Source organism: Ochotona princeps, chromosome 5, assembly GCF_030435755.1.
Source record: "Ochotona princeps isolate mOchPri1 chromosome 5, mOchPri1.hap1, whole genome shotgun sequence".
NCBI classification, from domain to species: Eukaryota; Metazoa; Chordata; class Mammalia; order Lagomorpha; family Ochotonidae; genus Ochotona; species Ochotona princeps.
Genome location: NC_080836.1, coordinates 49,687,870 through 49,709,876, shown reverse-complemented (window position 1 = coordinate 49,709,876; position 22,007 = coordinate 49,687,870). Strand labels below are relative to the sequence as shown.

At 43.1% G+C, this 22,007-nt stretch overlaps 1 protein-coding gene across 7 annotated transcripts in view; it reads right to left on the bottom strand.

The window, feature by feature from the left end:
• Window positions 1–13,213, bottom strand: part of BBS5 (Bardet-Biedl syndrome 5) — a 47,023-nt gene extending 33,810 nt beyond the window's left edge. For 2 of the 7 annotated variants that reach the window (XM_058664592.1, XM_058664597.1), the window contains exons 1-6: window positions 13,091–13,213; window positions 10,004–10,086; window positions 4,339–4,404; window positions 3,572–3,657; window positions 3,361–3,488; window positions 759–894 (exon numbers count right to left, since the gene is read on the bottom strand). In XM_058664592.1, coding sequence (XP_058520575.1) covers window positions 759–894; window positions 3,361–3,488; window positions 3,572–3,657; window positions 4,339–4,404; window positions 10,004–10,086; window positions 13,091–13,149 — 558 coding nt within the window. In that variant the 5' untranslated portion in view covers window positions 13,150–13,213. Of the gene's footprint in view, window positions 1–758; window positions 895–1,149; window positions 1,305–3,360; window positions 3,489–3,571; window positions 3,658–4,338; window positions 4,407–10,003; window positions 10,087–12,794; window positions 12,879–13,090 lie in introns of those variants that run through there. The other 5 variants (XM_058664593.1, XM_004577084.3, XM_058664594.1 and 2 more) reach the window with 4 other exon arrangements.
• Window positions 13,214–22,007: the final 8,794 nt, after the last annotated feature.

Genomic DNA, 22,007 nt, shown 5'->3' with positions numbered 1-22,007 from the left:
GCCCTTCAAAGGCAGAACATATTCACTGTCTGATCCTCTTACAGAAAATTTTTCCTGAACCCTGACCTATAGAACATTTATCAGTTGAAGACCCAATCTCCCAACTGAGCAAAGCTTATTTACAATTTACGTTTATGAACCATGCTTTCTCAAGAAGCCCTTCCTTCAAATAACCACAGTGACTGCCAGTCTAGCTTGTAAAATACACAAAAACTAGAAACTATTCTTAGTAAGAAGTAAAACTTTATTTTGAAAAATATATTTACTTATTCTAGCTATTAAAATATTCAATGTTCCAAATGTTATAACTTCAAAAGGAAGAGTTATAATCATGAATTTAAGAATAATCAAAATGAGTTATATGCTTAAATTCTGAGATGAGGTTAAATGACTGTCTGCACTATGGTTCTCCTTCCCTAGCATAAGTTATCACGGTGTAGAGAGAAATGTAGTATAAGGGGCAAACTGAATGTGTAAAGCTACTTAACTCCTGGGAAACTGAAAATTTTTTCATCTGTGAATGGAGAGACTTAAGCACGTGATCTCAAAGGGTCATTTCAGCTCCAAGTTCTGTGCAGATCAAAAATTACTAAGAGCATAAAATCATAAAAATAGATATCAGAAGACTGCTTCATACCGAGAGTTATAAGAACTTATCAAGTGCTAACTTTATTAGTGCTGAATGAACACCTGAACACAAAGATGAATTAAAAAAATTTTCATGGACCCAAAAAATTCATCAGTTGTTTGCACAATACCTGATCACTGGATAAATTCCATACTCCATTGATTTTATCATATACATGTTCTTGAGGTAATAATCTCAGTTGCTTATTTTGTATCAGTGCACTTCTCAACTTAAAATCACGATACATTTTAGAAGTTTCATAGGCTCTATGAAACAAGAAGAACCCAAAATGACTTAGGTTGTGTTTACTCATTGCTGTTAACAATATCCAACACTCAAAAATCTTTTCAATAAACTTCAGTTAATATAGCTTTTGTAGATCTCATCTGTCATTTTTAGCATAGTACTTATGCACTTTATTTCAGTAACCTATTTTTCAGATGTCTAATTTTCAAGGTGATAGATATCATACAACATCAATGTGAAAGGAAATGTATTCTGTTTTCCTATCAAAAGGTCACCTTTCCTCATATTCCAGTTTTAGTCAAAAGGTGTTTTTTTTTTCCTTTGATGTAAAGAGGAGTTCAATAGCTTCGTGCACTGTAACCTGAAGACACTGTGCTCACCTCTACCTCCATTCAGAAAAACAGAATGAATCTCAAGGGAGACTGAGGAGGAGAGGAAGGGAGAGGTGAGGAGGGAGAGGGGAGGACAGGGAAAGAATAAAATCCCTATTACTTTTTTTGCTGCCCATGTACTGTTTTTGATAAGTAATACAGAAAAAAATAATCTGGCTAACTTTAATTAGCTGGCTCCCGGCTTTGGATCAGTCAAGCTCTGACCTTGTGGTCACCTGGGGAGTAAACCAGGAGATGAAAGATCTCCAACTATGCCTTTCAGTTGGTGATAACTAAATATTTTTTAAAAACTTAAAAAAAATAAAAGCATCTTATTAAATTTAGAATCTAATTTTCATTCATAAACTTTCATTCATAAATCAAAATTCACAATTTTCATTCTTAACCTCTTGACTTTTGCTTTAAGCTTCCAAAATATAAGCTGAAAAAGCTGAATCTGGGCATCCTGGCTATAAGTGTTCACTTTCTTTATTGAAAAAATCAAACTATGTTAAAAGTGATTTTGGAAAAATACATATCTATATTATTCATAATAATACTACCATGTTCCTCATCATCTATTTAAACTTTTAATATCATATTCCTTCTTCTAAATGAAATGAAAAAGCTTAGGTTTAGGTATATGCCCAATAGAAGTGAAAACATGTTCACACAAAACTTCTACAAAAACGTTCATAGCAGTAGTATTCGTAACAGCTCCAAGTGGAAAAAATCCAAATGTCCAACAGCAGATGGATGAATAAACGAAATGCAGTGGGAATTCAGTAAACTATAACAAGGAATGAAGTACTATAAACCGGCAGATGGCACTACATGCCTGGAGCTTGGAAACAAGCTGCATGTGAGTCAGGACCTGGTGCAGCAGGTGATGCTGCCACTTGGGACAATAGTACCCTTGTCAGAGTGCTGGTTTGATCTGGGCTCTCTTCACATCCAGCTTCTTACTAATGAAGACAGAAAGGCAGCAGAACACAGCACAAGCTCCTGGGACCATGCCACTCAAATGGGAGACTAGGAAGGAGTTCTGGCTCCCCAGCTTCAGCCTGGCCCAGATCAGGCCATTTGGGAATGAACCAGCAGAGGGCAGCATTCTCTCCCTTATATACTCGGCCTTTCCAATAATCAAGTAGAATATATATAATTGAGTAGAATAGAATATAATAGTAGAAATAATTCAGTTGAAACATATATATATATATATATATAGAGAGAGAGAGAGCGCATCATATACAAAAAGGCCATTTATTATGTGATCCACTCACATGAAAAGCTCAGAAAAGGCAAATCCATAAAGACAGAATGTTAGTTGCTATCAGAGAGTATGAGGAGGAGGGAATGGGGAAAGATTACTCTGTGTATGAAGCTTCTTTCTGAGGTGCTATGAATATTCTGAAATTGAATAGTGATAGTTGCATACCTTGTGACTACAAAAACTACCAAGCTATGGTAGTTAAATGGGGGTATTTTGCTAGGTGAAAGTTTAGGCTATGTGAACTACATGTCAGTAAAAAAAAAAAATTAAGCAATTATGTATTCAAGAAAAAAATCAACATAATTACAAATCAAATACTGGGACATGCATTCCACATGAGTTTGCAATTTTTCTTTACCTACCTTGGTAGCTAATGTAATAGAATTTTCAGCAGAAATTTTTACGAATCTCAGTAATCTTGCAAGTTTTATAAATAGCATCAAACTTTATTAAATAATAAAATGTGGTATTCTAAATATCTTTAAGATGTTTGCAACAGAGCTTGGAGGAAGGCAGTACCATAACTTATTCTCTAAATACTATTCCATAGGGATGGGCGGACTGTGTCGCAGTTAATATGTCACTTGGAGTGCCTGGGATCCAGTCTCAGCTTGGCTCCCTGTTACAGCTTCCTGCCGGTATGCACTTGGGTGGTGGCTCAGGGTGCTGGGTCCCTGGCACCCACCTGGGAGACCTGTACTGCACTCCCAACCCCCAGCTTTGGTCCCACCCCATTGTTTTTTATGGGTGCCTGAGGAGTGGAACCAGTGGATGAGCAATTTTGCTCTCAAATAAAATAAAAATCAATACAATTTTCAGTGATTCATAAAGCATCACATTACCTGTGTACTGCAATCACAGAAGTGAAAAGTCTAGGACTTCCAGGAACCAAATTTGTAAATATAAATTCAAAACGAGTACTGTTACATTTTGTTAGTATATAAAGAGCTTCAGTTTGGCCTCGTAATTTCTGTAAATACAAATTTATTTAAAGGTTTAGGTTTGGAGATTCAATTTATCATTTAAAGGGAAACAAATATTAACCTTAAATACCTTGTATTTCTTCACAATAAGATTTTTCAGACTTACAGAGTTAGCAGTCCTTGTGGTAATATTCATTATGCAGTTGTAACCAATTGCTGCAATTCCAACCACAGATGTTAAAGAACATGGTATACTAAATGCAGAAAAAATATTTCTACAAATAGGCACATATACAGAATTTCTAACTATTTTATAAACCTATATTTATTTATTATGACAATATGAAGCAAAACATTTAAGTTAAATAATTGAAACAACTGGATAGTCAATTCTGCCTCTTAACAACAAGAAGCATGCATAACGTGGGAAACAAGAAGTTGCTGCTTCTCCACAACCTACGTAACATTATTTACTGAAAAATTTTGAAGCATTACATAAAAAGAAAAAGTCTAGTTGGAGAATGTCAAACAATTTAAAATAAAAATGTAACAGAATTTGACACAAAGATGCCACTTCTATTAGAGCTTAGATCTCCCTTCAGGATGATCTGAAACAGTGTTATACCAAGTGGTTAGAGGGAAGCAAAAAAACAAAACCCACTCAACATGAAAGCCCTGATCACACATACATTCAAGATACAAAATGGATTACAAATAACGAGCCACTTCTTTTGCATCATGATACAGTCTGGTTAGCTAAGGATTTTAAAGCGTTGTATTAATTTCAGATTTTATGTATTTCATGATACAGCTTTTGCAGTATCCAAAGTTACCATGCAAATCCTTGACAAAGGATTTTCTTTTTCCCCTTTAAAGTTACTGAATAGAGATACTTACAAAGATTGACTCTGGGTAATGCCAAAGAGTGCCAAATAATTCTTAAATTTGTTACTAAGAGTCTACCTAAAAGCAAACAAAACAATAGATTAGCTCTGGCAGGACACATTTTGTAGCAGAAAATAAGGTGGACATGGAAGTTCTAGTAACAGTGATATTTATGTCACTGAAAGTACTTGTATATACTTCTGTTAAATGCATGATTTAGAATCCAGAAAGACAAAAATCTGAATATCTTTTGAAGGGATACAGGAATTTATTCACAGTTTGGTCTGATTCAACTAAGGAAACAATTACCTATTAGTTACTTTTTTTTCTCTATTTTTATTATTTTTTAAAAAAGATTTAACTATTTTTATTGAAAAGGCAGATATACAGAAAGGAGGAGAGACAGAGAGCAAGATCTTCCATCCGATGATTCACTCCCCAAGTGACTGCAACAGCTGGTACTGAGCCAATCCGAAGCCAGGAGCCCAGATCCTCTTCCGGGTTTTCCACGTGGGTGCAGGGTCTCAAGGCTTTGGACTGTCCTCAATTGCTTTCCCAGGCCACAAGCAGGGAGCTGGCTGGGAAGTGGAGCTGCAGGGATTAGAACTGGTGCCCATTTGGGATCCTGGCGTGTTCAAGGCGAGGACTTTAGCCACTAGGTCACCACACCGGGCCCTCTATTTTTATTCTTAATTTTTGGGTACAATTCCATTTATTCCCTGGGATTTCCTTTATTCCCTCACCTACATCCCTCTCCCCAACTTATTTCCTCTATATTATTTACAACACTATAATCCTTCATAAACAATCTGAAGTCCATCATTCTGCTATTTAAATGTGTCCTAGCCTGACATTGCCGGTACAGACAATGGCAGACAGTGAAGCATTCATTAGTTACTTACAAAAAAAATTGTTTATTTGAAAGCAAGAGTGTGAGATAGAAAGAGGGAGACAGAGGAGAGAGATCTTTTGTTCATGGGTTTATTCTCCAGATGGCCACAATAGCCAGAGATGGGTCAAATCAAACAAAGCCAGGAATTCTGTCTAGGTGTCTCCCGTGGGTGACAGGGACTCAGTACATGAACCATCAACTGCTGCCACTGAGGCACGACAGCAGGGAGCTGCGCTGGGGGCGGGACCGCAGCCCAGGCACCGTGGAGTGGGATGTTGATATCCCAAGAAGCAGTGCAGCCTGCAGTACCACAGTGCCGCTCCTATGTGTTACGTTGTCTTGGGAGAAGCTGCTTAGGCTCCCTGGTCTTAAGTCATATGTACACAATTGAGAACAAGTGTCAGAGAGTGTAACCATGAAGTCATTCACTGAGGTCACACCTTCCAAGTAACACTCACATATACACTAAGGGAGCACCTGAATATTTGCGTAGCAGCTCTCTCTAAGCGCTCCACAAACTTATGTGCCCAAACCTGCTGTGAACTGGATTTCAGCTCAGTATTTTCATGATTAACATCAGACTGTTTTCCTACACTGAAGTACAAAGTTAGATAAACCTTATTTTTCAAAGTATGTCCTATGTAATAAAAATAATTTCTATGGATGCTATAAGAAAAAAAATCAAATACATTTGAGCATGGTAAATAGTGTGTTTTAAATATTTGTAACACAACCAGTATATTAGGATATCCTGAAATAATAAAACTCACTTAAAATTAAAAACATTTCTCCAAATTATAACCACAGATATCTTTTTTTAAAAGACTTATTTATTGGGTCCAGCACTAGTAGCTAAAGTCCTTGCCTTGAACGTCCCAGGATCCCACACGGGCGACGGTTCTAATACCTGCAGCTCCACTTCCCATCCAGCTCCCTGCTTGTGGTCTGGGAAGGCAGTTGAGGCCAGTCCAAAGCCTTGGGACCCTGCACCTGCATAGGAGACCTGGAGGAAGTTCCGGTCTCCTGGCTTCGGATTGGCTCAGTACCAGCTGTTGCAGTCACTTGGGGAGTGAATCATCGGATGGAAGATCTTGCTCTCTGTCTCTCCTCCTTTCTGTATATCTGCCTTTTCAATAAAAATAGTTAAATCTTTATTTTTTTTAAAAGACTTATTTATTTATTTATTTATTTTATTTGAAAGGCAGGTTTACAGAGAAAGAGAAACAGATCTTCCATCTGCTGGTTCACTCTCCAAATGGCTATTCCACTCAAGCTGAGCCCATTCAAAGCCAGGGGCCAAAAGCATTTTCCGGATCTCCCATGTGGGCTCAGAGTCCCTAGGATCTCAGTCATCCTCTGCTGCTTTCTCAGGCCATAAGCAGGGAGCTGGGTGAGAAATGGAACAGCCAGGACATGAACTGGTACCCATATGGGATGCCTACACTGCAAGGCGGAAGATTAACCTGTTACGCTATCGTGCTGGCCTCAAACACTGAAATCTTTGACCAGTGATCCATAGCTAGGTCACACTCTCTTTCCTGAAAATTCTTAGAATGTCTAAAATCAGAAAAATGATTCCAGGATAAATACTGGAGTAAGATGGGATAGAAAAGGAGAAATAAAAGAAAGGTATTCAGAAGGGAGATTGTGGTGAATTACAGGTTAAATTAGAAAAATAGTAAGTATTGTAAAGCATGGTGAGAGGGCAAGGTATATAAGATCACAGAAGACCAGGCACTGTGTCTGTGGACCAGGGTTCAACAGAAAACAGCAGGCACCCTCCCATTAGGATGACTGGCACGTGGACTTGACAACCACGACAAAGGCCTGTAAGCACCATGGGTGAGTCATGGACCTGCTCCCATTCCCCTCCCAAAGGGGCAAGAGGAGGGTGCACTCAGTGAAACCTACAAGGAATGACAGTCTCATGGAAGGACTACTTTGCGAGGAGAGACACAGCCGGCCTCTCACTGGGAAAGAACCAGGAAATAAATAGACACCTCTCTCTCCCATGCCTCCTTTCCTGCCACAGCTCTTTCAGCTGGCAGCCAGGGCTGAGGAACCTTTTGGTATAATTCAGATAGGTCATCTTCCCAGGGCTGGAGGGAGACGGGTGTAGGGCACTGGACCTAAGGGGCAAATGGAAAGCAGCAGCACAGGCAGTGCAAGGGTGTGGACAAACCTGCAGCTCTGTAATACGAGACCAAGATGTGCAGGTCAGAGCTACTAGTGATGGGGGTAGCGGAGTCGGGGTGGGGTTTAAAATTGAAACTGAGTGGAGACTAATGCGCTCCTAGCAGGGAAAAAGTTTGGTTCATCATCTAAGTAGCTACGTGGCCTTGGAAAAGTTAACTGAACTCTGTTCCTCAGTTTTTGAAGGGGAAAAAAAAAAGATGGTAACCTCTACCTGTGAATGTGTATATATACATGTAGTGTTATGAAGTGAGGTTAAGTATTTTTTAAAAGGTTCAGAACAGTAACTGGCTAAGAATAAACATTTAAAATGTTAATGTCTATTATTTAAAAATATTTGAATTTCTTACAAATTCATTTTTATGACTTTTAAAAAACCAGATAAATTGGCTCATGCTTTCTTTATCCATTTCTCCCAGGGAATATTTGCCTCTGTAATTGTGCTGTGTCCACAAATCCATGAATCCTTTCATGTTTTCCTAATGGAAAATCCCAAGAGAAAACAGTGAAGGGATGGCTTATGAACCCACTGGTGATCTTTCCCTGTTTCTGCTCTTGATGCTCCTGCTGTAAGCACCTAGCATTCCTATACTGCCTCCTTGCTCCTAAATGACCCTATCCGGTGGCTCTGATTCAAGTGCTCCAGGCACGGGCCTTTTCCCTCTGGCTCTGTAAACACTCAGAAACAGCTGTGTGCATCTCCTAATCTCCCATATGCTGAAACAGAGCTCCCCTGCTTCCCCGCTGAACAGCATCTGTGTACAAGGTTAATCTGATCATTGAATGTCAGAGAGGATTAAACATGGCAATCTGGAGAGACTCACAGTTTTAATACAGGGGCTCCTAAATTGGGAATGCCTTAACGTGATCATTTCAGACTGCTGGAAAGTAGGGGAAGGAGATGGCTGGAAGACAAGATTGAGTCCCCTTTTCTTTTTTATCACCTCATCAGCAGCAGCTCTGCATGCGATGACACAGTTTCATCTGAATCAAGGTTTCTCAGGTCTGAGTAGACACAGTTATTTTTATGAATAGTAACAATTTCAGGCCCTGAGATTTCTGGCCAGGAGGTTTTCTGCCCTCCCTACTTCAACAGCATTCTGCACTCAGTGAGCATTTGAAGACTCCAAAGGAGTTCTATCATTCAGGGTCTGCAGTAGCGCACGCGCTGTCACATGAAGAGTTCTTGTTAGGGCTGGTGCCAAGGTTTATCATGTTAAGCCTCTGCCTGCAGTGTTGGTATCCCACATGGGTGCCAGTTGAGAGTTCTGGCTGTTCCATTTCCATTCCAGTTCCTTGCTTATGGACTGGGAAAGCAGTGGAGGATGGCTCAAATCCTTGGGCCCCTGCACAGCTCTGGCCGTGCTGACCATTAGGGGAGTGAACCAGCAGATCAAGATCTGTTTCTCTTTCTCTCTCTGCAAATCTGCCTTTCAAATAAAAAATTCAAAAAGAGTTCTTGTCAAGTTGTATGAGAACAATCAAGCTCTCACTTGGCTTTCTCAGTTTAACTCGAATGCCACCTTGATAATGGCATTGTTATTCCAACCTCAAAGGTACACACCAAGACTTCTACTTTGCTGGGAGATATTCAAATCTCACTCTCACCTAGGCCTACTGACACCAGGAAACACTGCAGAGATCTGATGCAAGCAAGCAGTCCTTTCAGGGTGGGCCCCAGGCATCGACAAGCTCTGCCTGCGGCTGGAAGGGTGACAGGTTCCCATCACAGAGAAGAAAGGCTTATGTTAGGACCTGCTTCTCACATACCGCCCCTGAGCAGACCAGAAGAAAGGCTCCCAGGGCAAGGAGCCGCTCAAGCAGCTGCTGTGGGATGTGTTCCTGTGGGATATGTTGCTGTGGGATGTGCTGCTGTGGGCCACGGCTCCTCCCCAGGACTTCCTGACCTGCCGACTTGAGTGAGGTTTCCTCCATCACCCCACTCCCCCAGGTCTCTTTCCAACAAGAGGTGTGCCCCAAAGTAATTTTTTAGATACATTAAGCTACCACTCCTCATCTCTCATTTTTATCCTTGAGAATGAATAGTGGGGGTGGGAGTTGTTGTACAGTGAGTTAAGTGGGTTAAGAGTCCAGGTGTGGCTCTTTCTCAGTGACAGCAAGAGAAATCTCAGAGGATGTTCCAGTACTTGACCTACAAGCTGACTTCATAATGGCACTAAATTTGTTCCCCACATATGCATCTTGAGGTGCTAATCCTAGGTAATTATGCATTAGGCCTGGATTTCTTAAAAAGGAAGCATGGCTCCACATACCACAGCAAGGACACAATTAGCTTTCCCTGCCCCTTCCCCTTTTGGGGAGAGACGGCTGCGAGTGTCAGAAGTATCCCATGCCCTTTGTAAACAGGGCTGCTAGAGTTTTAACAGTTATACTGAATAAAGCTTATAGTCACAACTAGGATTTATTGACGGACCAAAGGAGGGACAGAATCTGCAGCTCTGGCTACAGGTTAATGCTTCCCCTGACGCTTCAGCCCAAGAAATCGTATGTAAATTTAAGTCTCTCATTCTCACAATTACATTTACATATGATATAACCAGAAATGTCAAATAAATTACACAATATACTCACCTCTATCACCATTATTTCCTTTGGTGTCTTCAATTGAGTCTAAACAATCAATAAGGACTTCTCCAGGTCTTGTTTTCATTTGTCTAAAATGAACATAATGGTCTTGATTTTGTGATTATAACAACATCCTCACAATCTATTTAGGGGGAGACAAGACATGCACACAAAACAGCCAACAGTATAAATCAAACTATAACACGCATTCACAGGTTTGATACTGAGTTCTTCCAGAATCTCTGGAACCTGGAGAACAGTGGGGCCTCTAGTGACCAGCACCACTTGGAGTAAATGGAAGTAGAAGTGCTGGGGTCCGTGCAGTGAGTGTGGATGACACAAAGGTGTGAAGAGAACAGCTCCCCTGTTGGCAAGGCCGTGAGGAGCTTCCAGCTGCATGGCAGGGCCTGTCAGATGTCTCTCCAACCACTTCGATGCAGCTTCACCCCTTTTGCATGGACACTCAACCACCCCGCAAAGAATTCTGTAATCGATTGAGGCATTGTTGTTTGCCCTTGGTTTTTTTTTTTTTTGTTATATTATTTTTTATTGATTACATTGCATTATGTGACACTGTCTCATAGGCTCTGGGATTCCCCCAACCCCTCCCCATATCCTCTCCCCATGGAGGATTCCTCCACCTTGTTGCAGTATTACAGTTCAAATTCAGTCAAGATTCTTTCATTGCAAGCATAGAGTACAGCATCATATTGTCCAGATAAATTGAACGGTTTCTTGGCGAGACCATCTCTGGTCTGAAGGCAGAGTGTTGTTTGCCCTTGCAAGATAGGTTTTGAAACCAATGTGAGCTTGGGAGTTAATATTGCTGATAATGTCTTGGTTAGTGGGCCTTTAACAATTTGCACACAGGAGTACAATTAAGCCAATGCCGTTTCTGGACACTTTATTGTATGCCTACCCACTGCCTCCGAATCTGGCCCAGACATGTAGTATGCCTTCTGGGAAACGGCTTGGTAAGTATCCTAAAATTCAATGAAAGTAATGGGAGAATGAGCTGAAATTGCTATGGTGATAACTACAGTTACTGTTACCTTAAAGGCTAGCCTGTCTTTGCAATTTCTTTGGAGCATAGGAAGTGTATGTTTTAGCCTCTTATATAATTTTTGGCTAGAGGAATTAAAGGATGCTTTTATTAATATTATAGAGATATGCTTTTAATTACTGTTTGTTTGTTTATGGTTTTGTAGAGCCCATAGCTGTAGGAGGATTTAATATTTGAAACTTTTGTCTTGGATTTTTATGTTTTTTCCCTTGTGACATATTTCTCCCATTAAATGATGGGCAAGTTGTGGAAATAGGAATGTAATAGGAATGTGTTAGTGATTAGCAGGTAATCGCATGTGCCTTGGCCTTGGGAGTCCCGGCTGTCGCTCCATGGCTAATACTGAAGAATGAACAATGGTTTGCTTTGAAGAATATGAATATAGTATTTTGCACAATTACCTTTAGGGGCACCTGCTTAACCATGAAGTACAAATAGAATGACCAAATGCCTGTGCATGCCCCCGTGGTCATGAAATAAAAATAGATCAAATGTTTGTGCAGAGGCTTGTGATGTGTCTGAGTAAATAAAAAGGACAGCTTCTTGAGCTGTTAGCAGAGGGCACCAAGTGACAATGTCTGTGTCTCTTCTTTTCACCGACTCCACACACCCTTCTCAAGCTCTGAACTTGGAGCTGGCCTCTGGCATAGAAGGAGGGGCAGGAGTTCCAGAAAGAAAAGACACAGAGCAGAGTCCATAACTAAAGGCCAAGAACAAGAAATTGAAAGGACAGCTGAGAAGACTGGACAGCCTGGGGAACAAGTAGTGAGAGAAATACAACTGGATAATGAAGACCGGGCAATTCTCAACGTCTGTCTGGTAGGAGCGGGCCTAGTCCCATGGTCAGTGAGTAATTCCCACGGGTTTCTAAGGAGATGAAGGAGTATCAGGCAGTTACAGAGGGAATGGTTAAAGGGGAAGTGGATATAAAACACCTTTGGGAGTTGGCAGACACAACGGAAGACAGAAGGAAACAAAAAATAGCTTGCTGGGGTCAGCAGGATGGCTCAACTGGCTAATCCTGTCTGCAAGTGCCAGCATCCCATAAGGGCACCAGTTCACGTCCCGGCTGCTGCACTTCCCACCCAGCTCCCTGCTTATGGTCGGGGAAAACACTGGTCGTTTCTTTCACATGGTGTTTTGGGCAGGAAGTTTCCAATTATTTTCTCGTTAGAGTGAGGCATTTTTTTTCAAAAACAGGGCTGTGGATAAAGAGGCTCCCAAAACAAGACTGCTGTGATGGAGAGTAAATAAATGGGCCTGCTGTTGTGGCAAAGTGTGTAAACATGCTGTCAGGAGCTCCAGCATTTGGTTTGAGTTCAGCTTCCCTACTTCTGATCCCTGCTAACTGCCTGGGAAATGCAGCCTACAGAGGCCTGCGTGAAGCGCCTGGCTTCGTCCAGGCCCAGCCCTGGCTGCTGCCACCACCTGGGAGTGAGGATGAAAGATCTTTCTCTCCCTTCAGGAATCTCTGTAACTCTTTCAAAAACAAATTTTTAAAAACAGGTAAATAAATGTGCCGTTTATTAAAGACACACTAGATGAAGCTTACCATAGACGTTAAGTCTGTGTGGTTGGCAGTTCTCAACAGTGTTGACTCCTCTCACTTTACATGCAAGAAGTTGCCCTGGGCTCAGGGTGATGGAAATCAAGGGTCACGTGTCCAGGGACCCCACAACTTGTGTCGTTATGCCAGTTCTGGGTTTAGACCCCCGGTGTCCCGAGTCCCCCAACCTATGTTCCTTCCACCAAGGCAAAGCCAAATTCCGAGCTTTCTGCGTGGTCCCGGCCACCCGCGGTGGCGCGTCCACTGAGGGTCCTCCGGGCCGGCACCGGCCCTTCGATGGCACACGGGACCACACTGTGCCCTGGGCTCGTTCCTGCTCGAGCCGCGGCGGCCCGGCCAGTTCCGGGTCTTCCAAGGCGTCGACCCCCGGCGCCGACCTCCAGCGGCAGGGCCCCGGTCAGTGACGCCGACGCCGCCCCTCCCCACACAGCCTACACGTCCCGGGGCATGGGGGAGTACTCACTGCGAGGACACGTCGAAGCGGACATCCCGGTCCTCCCAGAGCGCGTCCAGCACGGACATGGTGGAGGTCGGCCCGTGGCCGGCAGCAGAGGCCCGAGCACCGCGTCCCGCGGCTCCTAGGAAACAGGCCCTCTACGGCGGCCGCCGAGACTCAAGCTTCCCCGAGACGATAGCCCGCTCGCCCTGCCTCAGCCGCGTGAGGCGTTGGCTCCCTCAGGCCCAGCGGCAACCCAGCTGGAGTAGGCAAGCAGTAAATACGTTTTTGGATGACTCCAAGGGGCTTCTTTTAACGCTGCAATTATTGACATCAGTGGTTTTACAAACAGTGATTTGGGGAACCCCCTGTGGCCCCCACAAAGCCATTTTAACACTCATTCAGATGCTAAAGTATGAATCTCCATGTCTGGGAAAATGTATTTTTTTTCTGTTTTGGAAAATATAGTTTTAAAACGTTACAGATTCTTCTAGAATGAGTTATTGTTACTTTTAAATTAAAAATAAAGAAATACCTCAGTAACTATGAATAGATATAACCAATGCCTCTTTTAGGGCCTCAATAACTTTTTTTTTCCAGAGGTCTGAGATCATACTACATTAACTTCTGTTGTTGTTTTTTTAAGATTTGTTTATTTGTTTGAAAGAGTTAGAGAGAGCGAGCTGCCATCTCTGCTGGATCACTCCCCGCGAGGCCTCAACGGCAGGGACCTAGCCCTTCCTCCGGGCCTCCCCTGTGGGGACAGGGGCCCAAGGACTTGAGTGTCTTCCATGTTCTGCTGCTTTTCCAAATGCAGCCTCTGGAAGAAGGAATGGAAGCGGAAAAGCTGGATTTGAACTGATGCTCCTCTGCGATGGCAGGGTGGCAGGAGGCAGCTTTGCGGGCTATACCACAGCGCTGGTCCTGCAAACACAATTTTGAACCCTTAGCCAGAGTTCCCGTGTGTCAGTCTTGGTGTCACAGGCCTCCTATTGCAGAAGGTGAGAGGAATAAAGGACTATGTAAGTGGCCCTCGGTGAGGCTGGCCCGTAGATCAACTGTGGTCAGAACTGTGACTGCTTTTTATCCCCAAGAATGTGGCGAAGGGGATGGCACATTATTCCTGTGGTTGTTAAGACTTGGTTTCGGCCAACTGGGGCCAGACTCTCCTGCTTGCTTCAGGAAGCCAGCTGGGTTTCTGTGCACCGGTGTTCTCAGTGCGTGGGAGCGAGGGACTGCAATGTGCCAGCTTGAGCTTGGAGGCAGAGCTGGACGGCAGCTGATGAGCCCTTCGCCCAGAGAAGCTAGCTGCGCCTGGACTGCTGCTCCACGGAAACGGTGAGGTGATAAGTGTCTTGCTTGTTTTTAAAATTTTATTGATTTTATCTGAAAGTGAGAATTGCAGAGAGAGGAGAGGGACAGAGATGTTCCCTCTGCTGGTTCACTCCCTAAGTAATCACAAGAGCCAGGGCTGGATCAGAAGGCAAGAGTTTCAGCAGCATCTCCCTTGTGAATGCAGGAGCCCAAGCCTTCCGGCCACCCCTCGCTGCTTCCCCAGGCTCATTTGCCCGGAGCTGGAATTGGAACTCAACCTGGCGCCCTTATAGGATGCTGGCACTGCAGATCGCAACTTTACATACTGCACCCCGGTGCCAGCTCCAACAAATGTCTTCTTTTAAGCTGCTGAATCTGTGGTAATATGTTTCGAAGCAATAACAAATGAACATAAATGGGGGGTTCTACTTTGGAACTGGGGGAACTGGGCAGTAGGCAGAGGCTTTTAGACTCAGCAAACTTCTATTGGCAGGAAGCAGGATGAAAAAATGACTTATCTTGAGCCCGGCATGATAGTGTAGTGGTTAAAGTCCTTGCTTTGCCCACGCCGGCATCCCATGTGGGCGCCAGTTCTAATCCCGGCAGCCCTGCTTCCCATCCAGCTCCCTGCCTGTGGCCTGGGAAAGCAGTGAAGGATGACCCAAAGCCTTGGGACCCTGCACCCACTAGGGAGACCTGGAAAAAGCTTTTGACTCCTGAGTTTGGATCGGCTCAGTTGCATCCACCTGGGGAGTGAATGAATCGATGAAAGATCTTTCTCTCTGTAAATTTGGCTTTCCAATAGAAGTAAATAAATCTTAAAACAAAACAAAACAAAAAAGCCTCAACTCCATGAATTACACATGACTTCATTTGCATCAGATATAGATTTAGGTGATGACATTTTGAAAATTTGAGCTGAATCTGTCGTGAGATGAGAGGGGACAAGGAGGCCATTTTTTTCTGCCTTTGGATAAAACATAAGCTGTCAGGGGCCAGAAGACAAACTGTGGTGGGCAGAGTTGCAAATGGCCTCTTGAAGTCCAACCTTGTGTGCACACTGTGTGTAATCCCTGCCTCTTGAGTGTGGAGAAATCTGTGACAATGCTAGGTTGTCAGTTCTGCAACTAGGAGTGTAAAATGGCAAGTATGACAGACTCCTGGAGGCATGACTAATGTCTTTTAAATTATTGCAAGTTAAGATATGCTGACCTTAGCAGGTGACTCCTTCAGAGAGCTTGTCCCTGCTGGCTTGGAATAACAGTAACCATGTTGTGGGAGAGCCGCCTGCCTATGAGTTCAGGGCAGCCTGTAGCAGCTGAGGGTCAGCTGATTCCATTTGCTTGGAATCAGCCAGTGGCCTGAATGATTTTGTCCTGGTGCTGCCCTGGCATTCTCAGGCATTTGGGGATTGAAGCAGTGCGTGGGAGGTATCTTCCTTTCCAATGAATACAAACTGTAAAAACTAAACTTATCATAAAAAGAGAAATTAATGTCACATCTAAAAGGAGTGAACTTATTTCCTAAAGCATTTTGGGTCAAAATGCATAATGTGTTTAAAAAAAAACATTTATTTTAGATTTCCAAGGAATCTGCTAGTACTAAAAAAATATTTTTTTTCCTCAAAGGGAGCAATAGTTTCTTTTTTAAATGTAATTAATTGCTTATTTATTTTTATATCTTAACTAACATTGTTTCTTACATCATGGGGGTCACTGAGCAACATCTATGTGTTCCTGGAGTACTTAGTGAAGGCCAGCCACATGCCCGGTGTAGTTTGGAACAGTACAGAATGGCAGCTGCTCTCACGGAGCTTGCTGTGTTCCAGCGAGAGACGCTGCATGGCCTGCATAGCCAGGAGCATAATCAAGTCAACAAGAATGCAGTCTAGTGGTTAGCCCTGTGTCACTGAGTCTTTCTTCTTTTTCGCACTGTTTCCTTTTATTTATTGAAAATCTTAAATTATTATTTTTTTATTTCAAAGAAAGACAGACAGAGAGAGAAAAAGCACTGCCATCTGGGAGTTTACTCCACAAATACCCACCGAAGCTGTGGCTGGGCCAGCCCAAGCCAGGAAGCAGAGTGTCAGTCTGGGTCTCCCACGGGGCGGAACCCAAGCACTTGGGCCATCACCTGTTGTTGCCCAGGCTGTGCATTATCAGGAAGCTGGAATCAGGAGCAAAGCTCCATGGTGAATGCAGGTGCCCCCAAGAGGTGTTCAGACCACTAGGCCACATTTCTGCCTGACTCCTGTTCAACATGATCACCTTATTTGTTTTTTTTTTCTTTTTTTTTATTTATTATTTTTAATTCATTAATTGCATTGTATTATGTGACACAGTTTCATAGGTACTTGGATTCTCCCCACCCCTCTCCAAACCCTCCCACCATGGTGGATTGCTCCACCTTGTTGCATAACCACAGTTCAAGTTCAGTTGAGATTCCCCCATTGCAAGCGTATACCAAACATAGAGTCCAGCATCTTATGATCACCTTATTTGTTAACTCTGAGTGTTTATAGATGTAAAGAACATTTTTCTGAAGGTCAATGATCGTGTTTCATCAAGTACTACAGTATGTTGATTGTCCTAGGGTACCTGCTATTTTTTCTAAGCAGATATATCTTATTAGAAGACATTTAGGACCTGGCGCAGTAGCGTAATGCCTTGAACACACCGGGCGACGGTTCTAATCCCGGCAGCTCCACTTCCTGTCTAACCCTGCACCCACGTGGGAGACCTGGAAAGAAGTTCGTGGCTCCTGGCTTCAGATTGGCTCAACACCAGCCATTGCAGCCACTTGGGGAGTCAATCATTGGACAGAAGATCTTCCTCTCTGTCTCTCCTCCTCTCTGTACATCTGCCTTTCCAATAAATAAATAAATAAATAAATAAATAAATAAATAAAAGACATTCAGCAAGATAAAACATGTTTTTATGACTTTGAGATTTAAAAAAAAAAGTAAACTCTCTTTAAAAGGTTTTATTTGAGAGGTAGAGAGACAGAGACAGACGAAGCTCCCGGCTTCCGGTTTACAATGACCAGAACTAGGTCTTGCCAAAGCTGAGAGCTGGAGGCATCCTACCGTCCCATGTGGGTGGCAGGAACTCAATTACATGAGCCATGGCTGCTGCTTCCCAGGGCTGCAGTAACAGAAACTGGAGTCAAGAGCCAGAGCTGGCCATTGAGCCCAGGTACTCAAATACGGGATCTGGATGTCTTACCTGGGGTCCTGCCACAGGTCAGGCCATCATGTTGGCTTTTACTGACAAATTTATAGGGGTTTCTATGACAACCACCCTTGTCAAAACTAACTAGAATTATTTATCTCCATGTTATAATCTCTTGTATTATGCACATAGCATAACCCTGATCTAAGCCAATCTGTTTTGCAGTTCCTGTACATTTTTTATATAAAATGGAAGAAAAGTATCTGTAATAATTTATACTTCAATAGTAATTACTTCAGAAAACATTTTATGAGCATTTTGCAATGCATACCTCTAAGGTAGTTCTGTCATCGTGTCCAGATAGTTTAATGGCATGCCATTGATGGCACACAGCACACATTTTGAGGGTTATCATTTTGTCTTTCAGTGTGAATTGCACACTTAAATTGAGTTTTGATGCTCAATGGACTGAAAAAAGTACAAGTCCTCCCAGCGTGAGACATAAACATTATAAATGGAATGATTTTAATTGTTCTTATTCTTTCATGCAAATCCAAAACACAAAAACAATCTGATGATATTGAAGCTATTTGCAGGACATTAACCATCAGGTTAAGTTTTAAAGATTAGCAAGAGTATAGACAGAAGAAAAAGATGTCTATTTCTCGGACTTTCTGTTATCTACAACATAGTTAGTGAACTTAGAAAAGTTCCTGCTGCCCTTCTTTCAGTTCAGCTCTGCTAATGATGATCTGGAGAAAGCAGTGCAAGATGGCCCCAGTATAAGCGCTTCTGTCTGTACTAATAGAACAGTAAGCAGTGTGAAAGAAATGCTTGCTAGAAGGCAATCAGCTCCCATGGCTTTACAGTGCTCACATCGTGCGGAAGGAGAAGATGGTGTTAAGCAGTGTGGAGGGAGGCTGAGGTAGAAATGGCAACATGAAAACATGGCAGAGGCAGGGGCAGGCATCCTGGTACAGCCCATCAAGCTGCCCGTTGGGATGCCCACAGCAGACATCTGTAACTACAGTAGGTGATGGCACTGTGCTAAGTATCCAGGATTCACACATTGCCCTTTATAGGCCTGAGCCGCTAATTATCTGAGAAAGCAGATAATTTTTACATTATGTTTGTGATGAATATTTCACTAGAAGGGATAAACAGAGAAGGAGAGAATGCGGGTGGAGCAGGGAAGTCTTATGGTGGAAGATACACATTAGTTAAGTTTGAAAGATAACCTGTGGTGAGCATTTAGCCTAATGGTCAAAATTCTCTTCCGAATGCCTGGGTTTCAAGCCTGGCCCCAGCTGCTGATTGCAGCTTCCTGGAGTGGTGAGGGCTCAAGTAACTGGGTCTCTACCACTCACATGGGAGACCTGATTAAACCTCCAGCTCCTGACTTAGATCCTCACTGAGACCCAACCACTGAGGTCATTTGGTGAATTAGTTAGCAGGGTCAGTTAGTTAGTTAATTCCACTCTCTCTGTGCCTGTCAGATAATGAAACAATTAAAAAAAAAATAAAGCTAAATGTAATTCAAGTAAAGTTGTTTTGGAGTTTAGGGGAACAGAGCCTGACTCAGTGATGTGACTTGTTAGTTGGATTGTAAATGAGCTTTTATTTCTATGATCTAGCCTACACGACAGCTCCAGGGTGACACGCTGCAGGGATTTGTCTATTGATTTGGTCTTTCCAAAAATGGTTTCAGGGAGACAAGTAAACAGTTAAACAAATAAAAAGATAATATGTTTTATTGGGAAATCTTGCAAGTCAGATTGTCCTTTTTAAAAAATTATTATTTATTTTTATTGCAAAGTCAGATATACAGAGGGGAGGAGAGACAGAGAGGAAGATCTTTCGTCTGATGATTCACTCCCCAAGTGAACTCAACGACTGGTGCTGGGCTGATCCGAAGCCAGGAGTCAGGAACTTCTTCTAGGTCTCCCACACGGGCGCAGGGTCCCAAGGCTTTGGGCCATCCTCCACTGCTTTCCCAGGCCACAAGCAGGGAGCTGGATGGGAAGCAGGACTGCCGGATTAGAACTGGTGTTCATATGGGATCCCGGGGTGTTCAAGGCGAGGACTTCAGCTGCTAAGCCACCGCGCTGGGCCCCCGGTTGTCCTTCTTTATGTTTTAGGGAACAGCCTTCCTCTTCCCACCCTGCCCCATGCCCCATGCCTGAAATTCCTTCTCAAAAGCCAAGGAGACTTGTAGAATCTAAAGGACTTGGTCCTCTTACAAATAAAGACTTGACTGGCTAGTCATGGTCATAGCAGCATCACTATTGCCACAATCATTAAATCAGCTAACTTGTCCCTGTTGCTTTGAGACAAATGTCTGGAGACTCGTTTGTCTGGAGTATAAATAGGGTGGCTCCAGCAGTGTCTTCATTGTGCCAGGTCTGCATGTGCCTGAGAGGCCACAGGTCCTAGCACTGCCACTTCAGCTCGGGCTGTGGCTCTCAGTAACCACCATTTTTCATCTGCAAGAAAAGTTTTTCATCAAAGTCTGGGGCTTTACATTCCAATGAATCTGGATCCTGATACTAGGCACTGTTCTAAATACTTTACATACTTACTTATTTGAACCTCCCTCCCATCAAATAAGGCAGGTTTTATTACCCTCTCCTTACAGAGGTGATGGGGAGCACAGAGAGATTAAGGAATTTGTTCAGGCTGATGCAGGTGCAGTTCGGGAGGATTTGGGCCCAGAAAGTGTGGCTCACGATGCTGTGCTTTTGACCGTTACTCAGCACTTCCACAGGTCAGGATGCAGCCGCTCTTGTTTAAGTTATTGAAGAGTTAGACATGTATGACTCATTTTTTAAAAAGGCAATCTATTTATTTTTATTTGAAAGACAGAGTTCCAATAGGGAGAGAGAGAGAGAGATTTTATTCTACTTGTTCTTCCCCAGATGGCCACAAGGGCCAGGACTGGGCAGGGCTGAAGCCAGGAGTGTCTCTGGATCTCCCACATGGATGCTGGGGCCCATGTACTTGAGCCATCTTCTGCTGCTTTCCCAGGTTTATTATTAGCAGGGAACTGGATTAGAAGTGGAACAGCTGGGACTCAAACTGGAATTGAACCTGTGCCCATATGGGGTGCCAGCACCATGTGCCACTCCCAGCATCTTTTCATTTTAATAGTACTTACCTTGGAGCCAGTGTTGTGTGGTGGAGAGTATACTGTCCCTCATGGTGCTGGCATCCCGTATTGGAGTGCCAATTCAAGTCCTGTCTATTTAATTTCCAACGCAGCTCCCTGAAAAAGCACCTGGGAAAGCAGTAGATGATGGCCAAGGACCTGAACCCTGCCATCCATGTGGGAGACCAGGATGGAGTTGCAGGCTTCTGGCTTCAGCCTGGCCTAGACCTGGCTGTTGGGGAGAGAGAATTTCTCTCTCTCTCTCTCTCTCTCTCTCTCTCTCTGGCTTTCAGATAAATAAATAAATCTTTAAAAAATTTTACTTATCACGGCAGTGCTGGTGGAGGAAGGAAAATGGCCCACCCAACTCTGGGCACGTCTTTCCTCTACAGAGGGAGTTCAGCACTGCTAGGCCAGTTGCCGCATCTCACTGTTCTCTCTGTTTATCCAGTAGTTAATTGAGGTAGGCCAACAGAGTCTTGTAGTTCATTTTTTCTTGTCTTCTATTTCAGAATTTAAGATAACAGATAGAAATACCATACCTGAACAGACTCCACAATCTTGTAGAACATGCCTTTTAGAAGTAATGATTTCAGAGGATGATTCGTTTCAGGAACTGAGTCAAACCACCTTCTCTTCAATTCGGCTGTATTGCTTGGACAAGTTTTATTTATTTATTAAAAAACAAAGCTCTCCTAAGGAAGTTCATGAGCGAGATTTTAAAGATGTGCAGATTATTGTGCTTCCCTTTGCTGCAAACAGAAGCTCACTTAAACTACCAAAGTTACTTTCTTCAGCCATTTAAAGCAATGAGTATTTACATTGACAGATTGCACTTATATGAGTCTGGGATAATCCATGGTTGCCAGGGTCTGGATGTGACCGCTGGTGGGGTTTCTTTTCAGGATTATAGATAGTTCTGGAGCTCCATAGTGGTGCTAATGATTGCGCAACTGTCTGGATATGTGAGAAACCACTGACTTGTCTACTTTTCTTTAGAGATTAACTTCTATTTGAAAGGCAGAATTACATAGAAAAGGTGAGACACAGAGATCTTCCATCCACTGGTTTATACCACAAATGGCTGCAGTGGCTGGAGCTGAGCCGATTTGAATCCAGAAGTCAGGAGCTCCTTCAGGGTCTCCCATGTGGGTGCAGGGCCATCTTCCGCTGCCTTCCCAGGCTATTTGGAGGGAGGTGGATCAGAAGTGGAGCAGCTAGGACACAAACTGACGACCACATGGGGTGCTGGCACTGCAGGCTGAGATTTGGCTTACTATACCACAGTGTCAGCCCGTGACTTGTGTACTTTCAA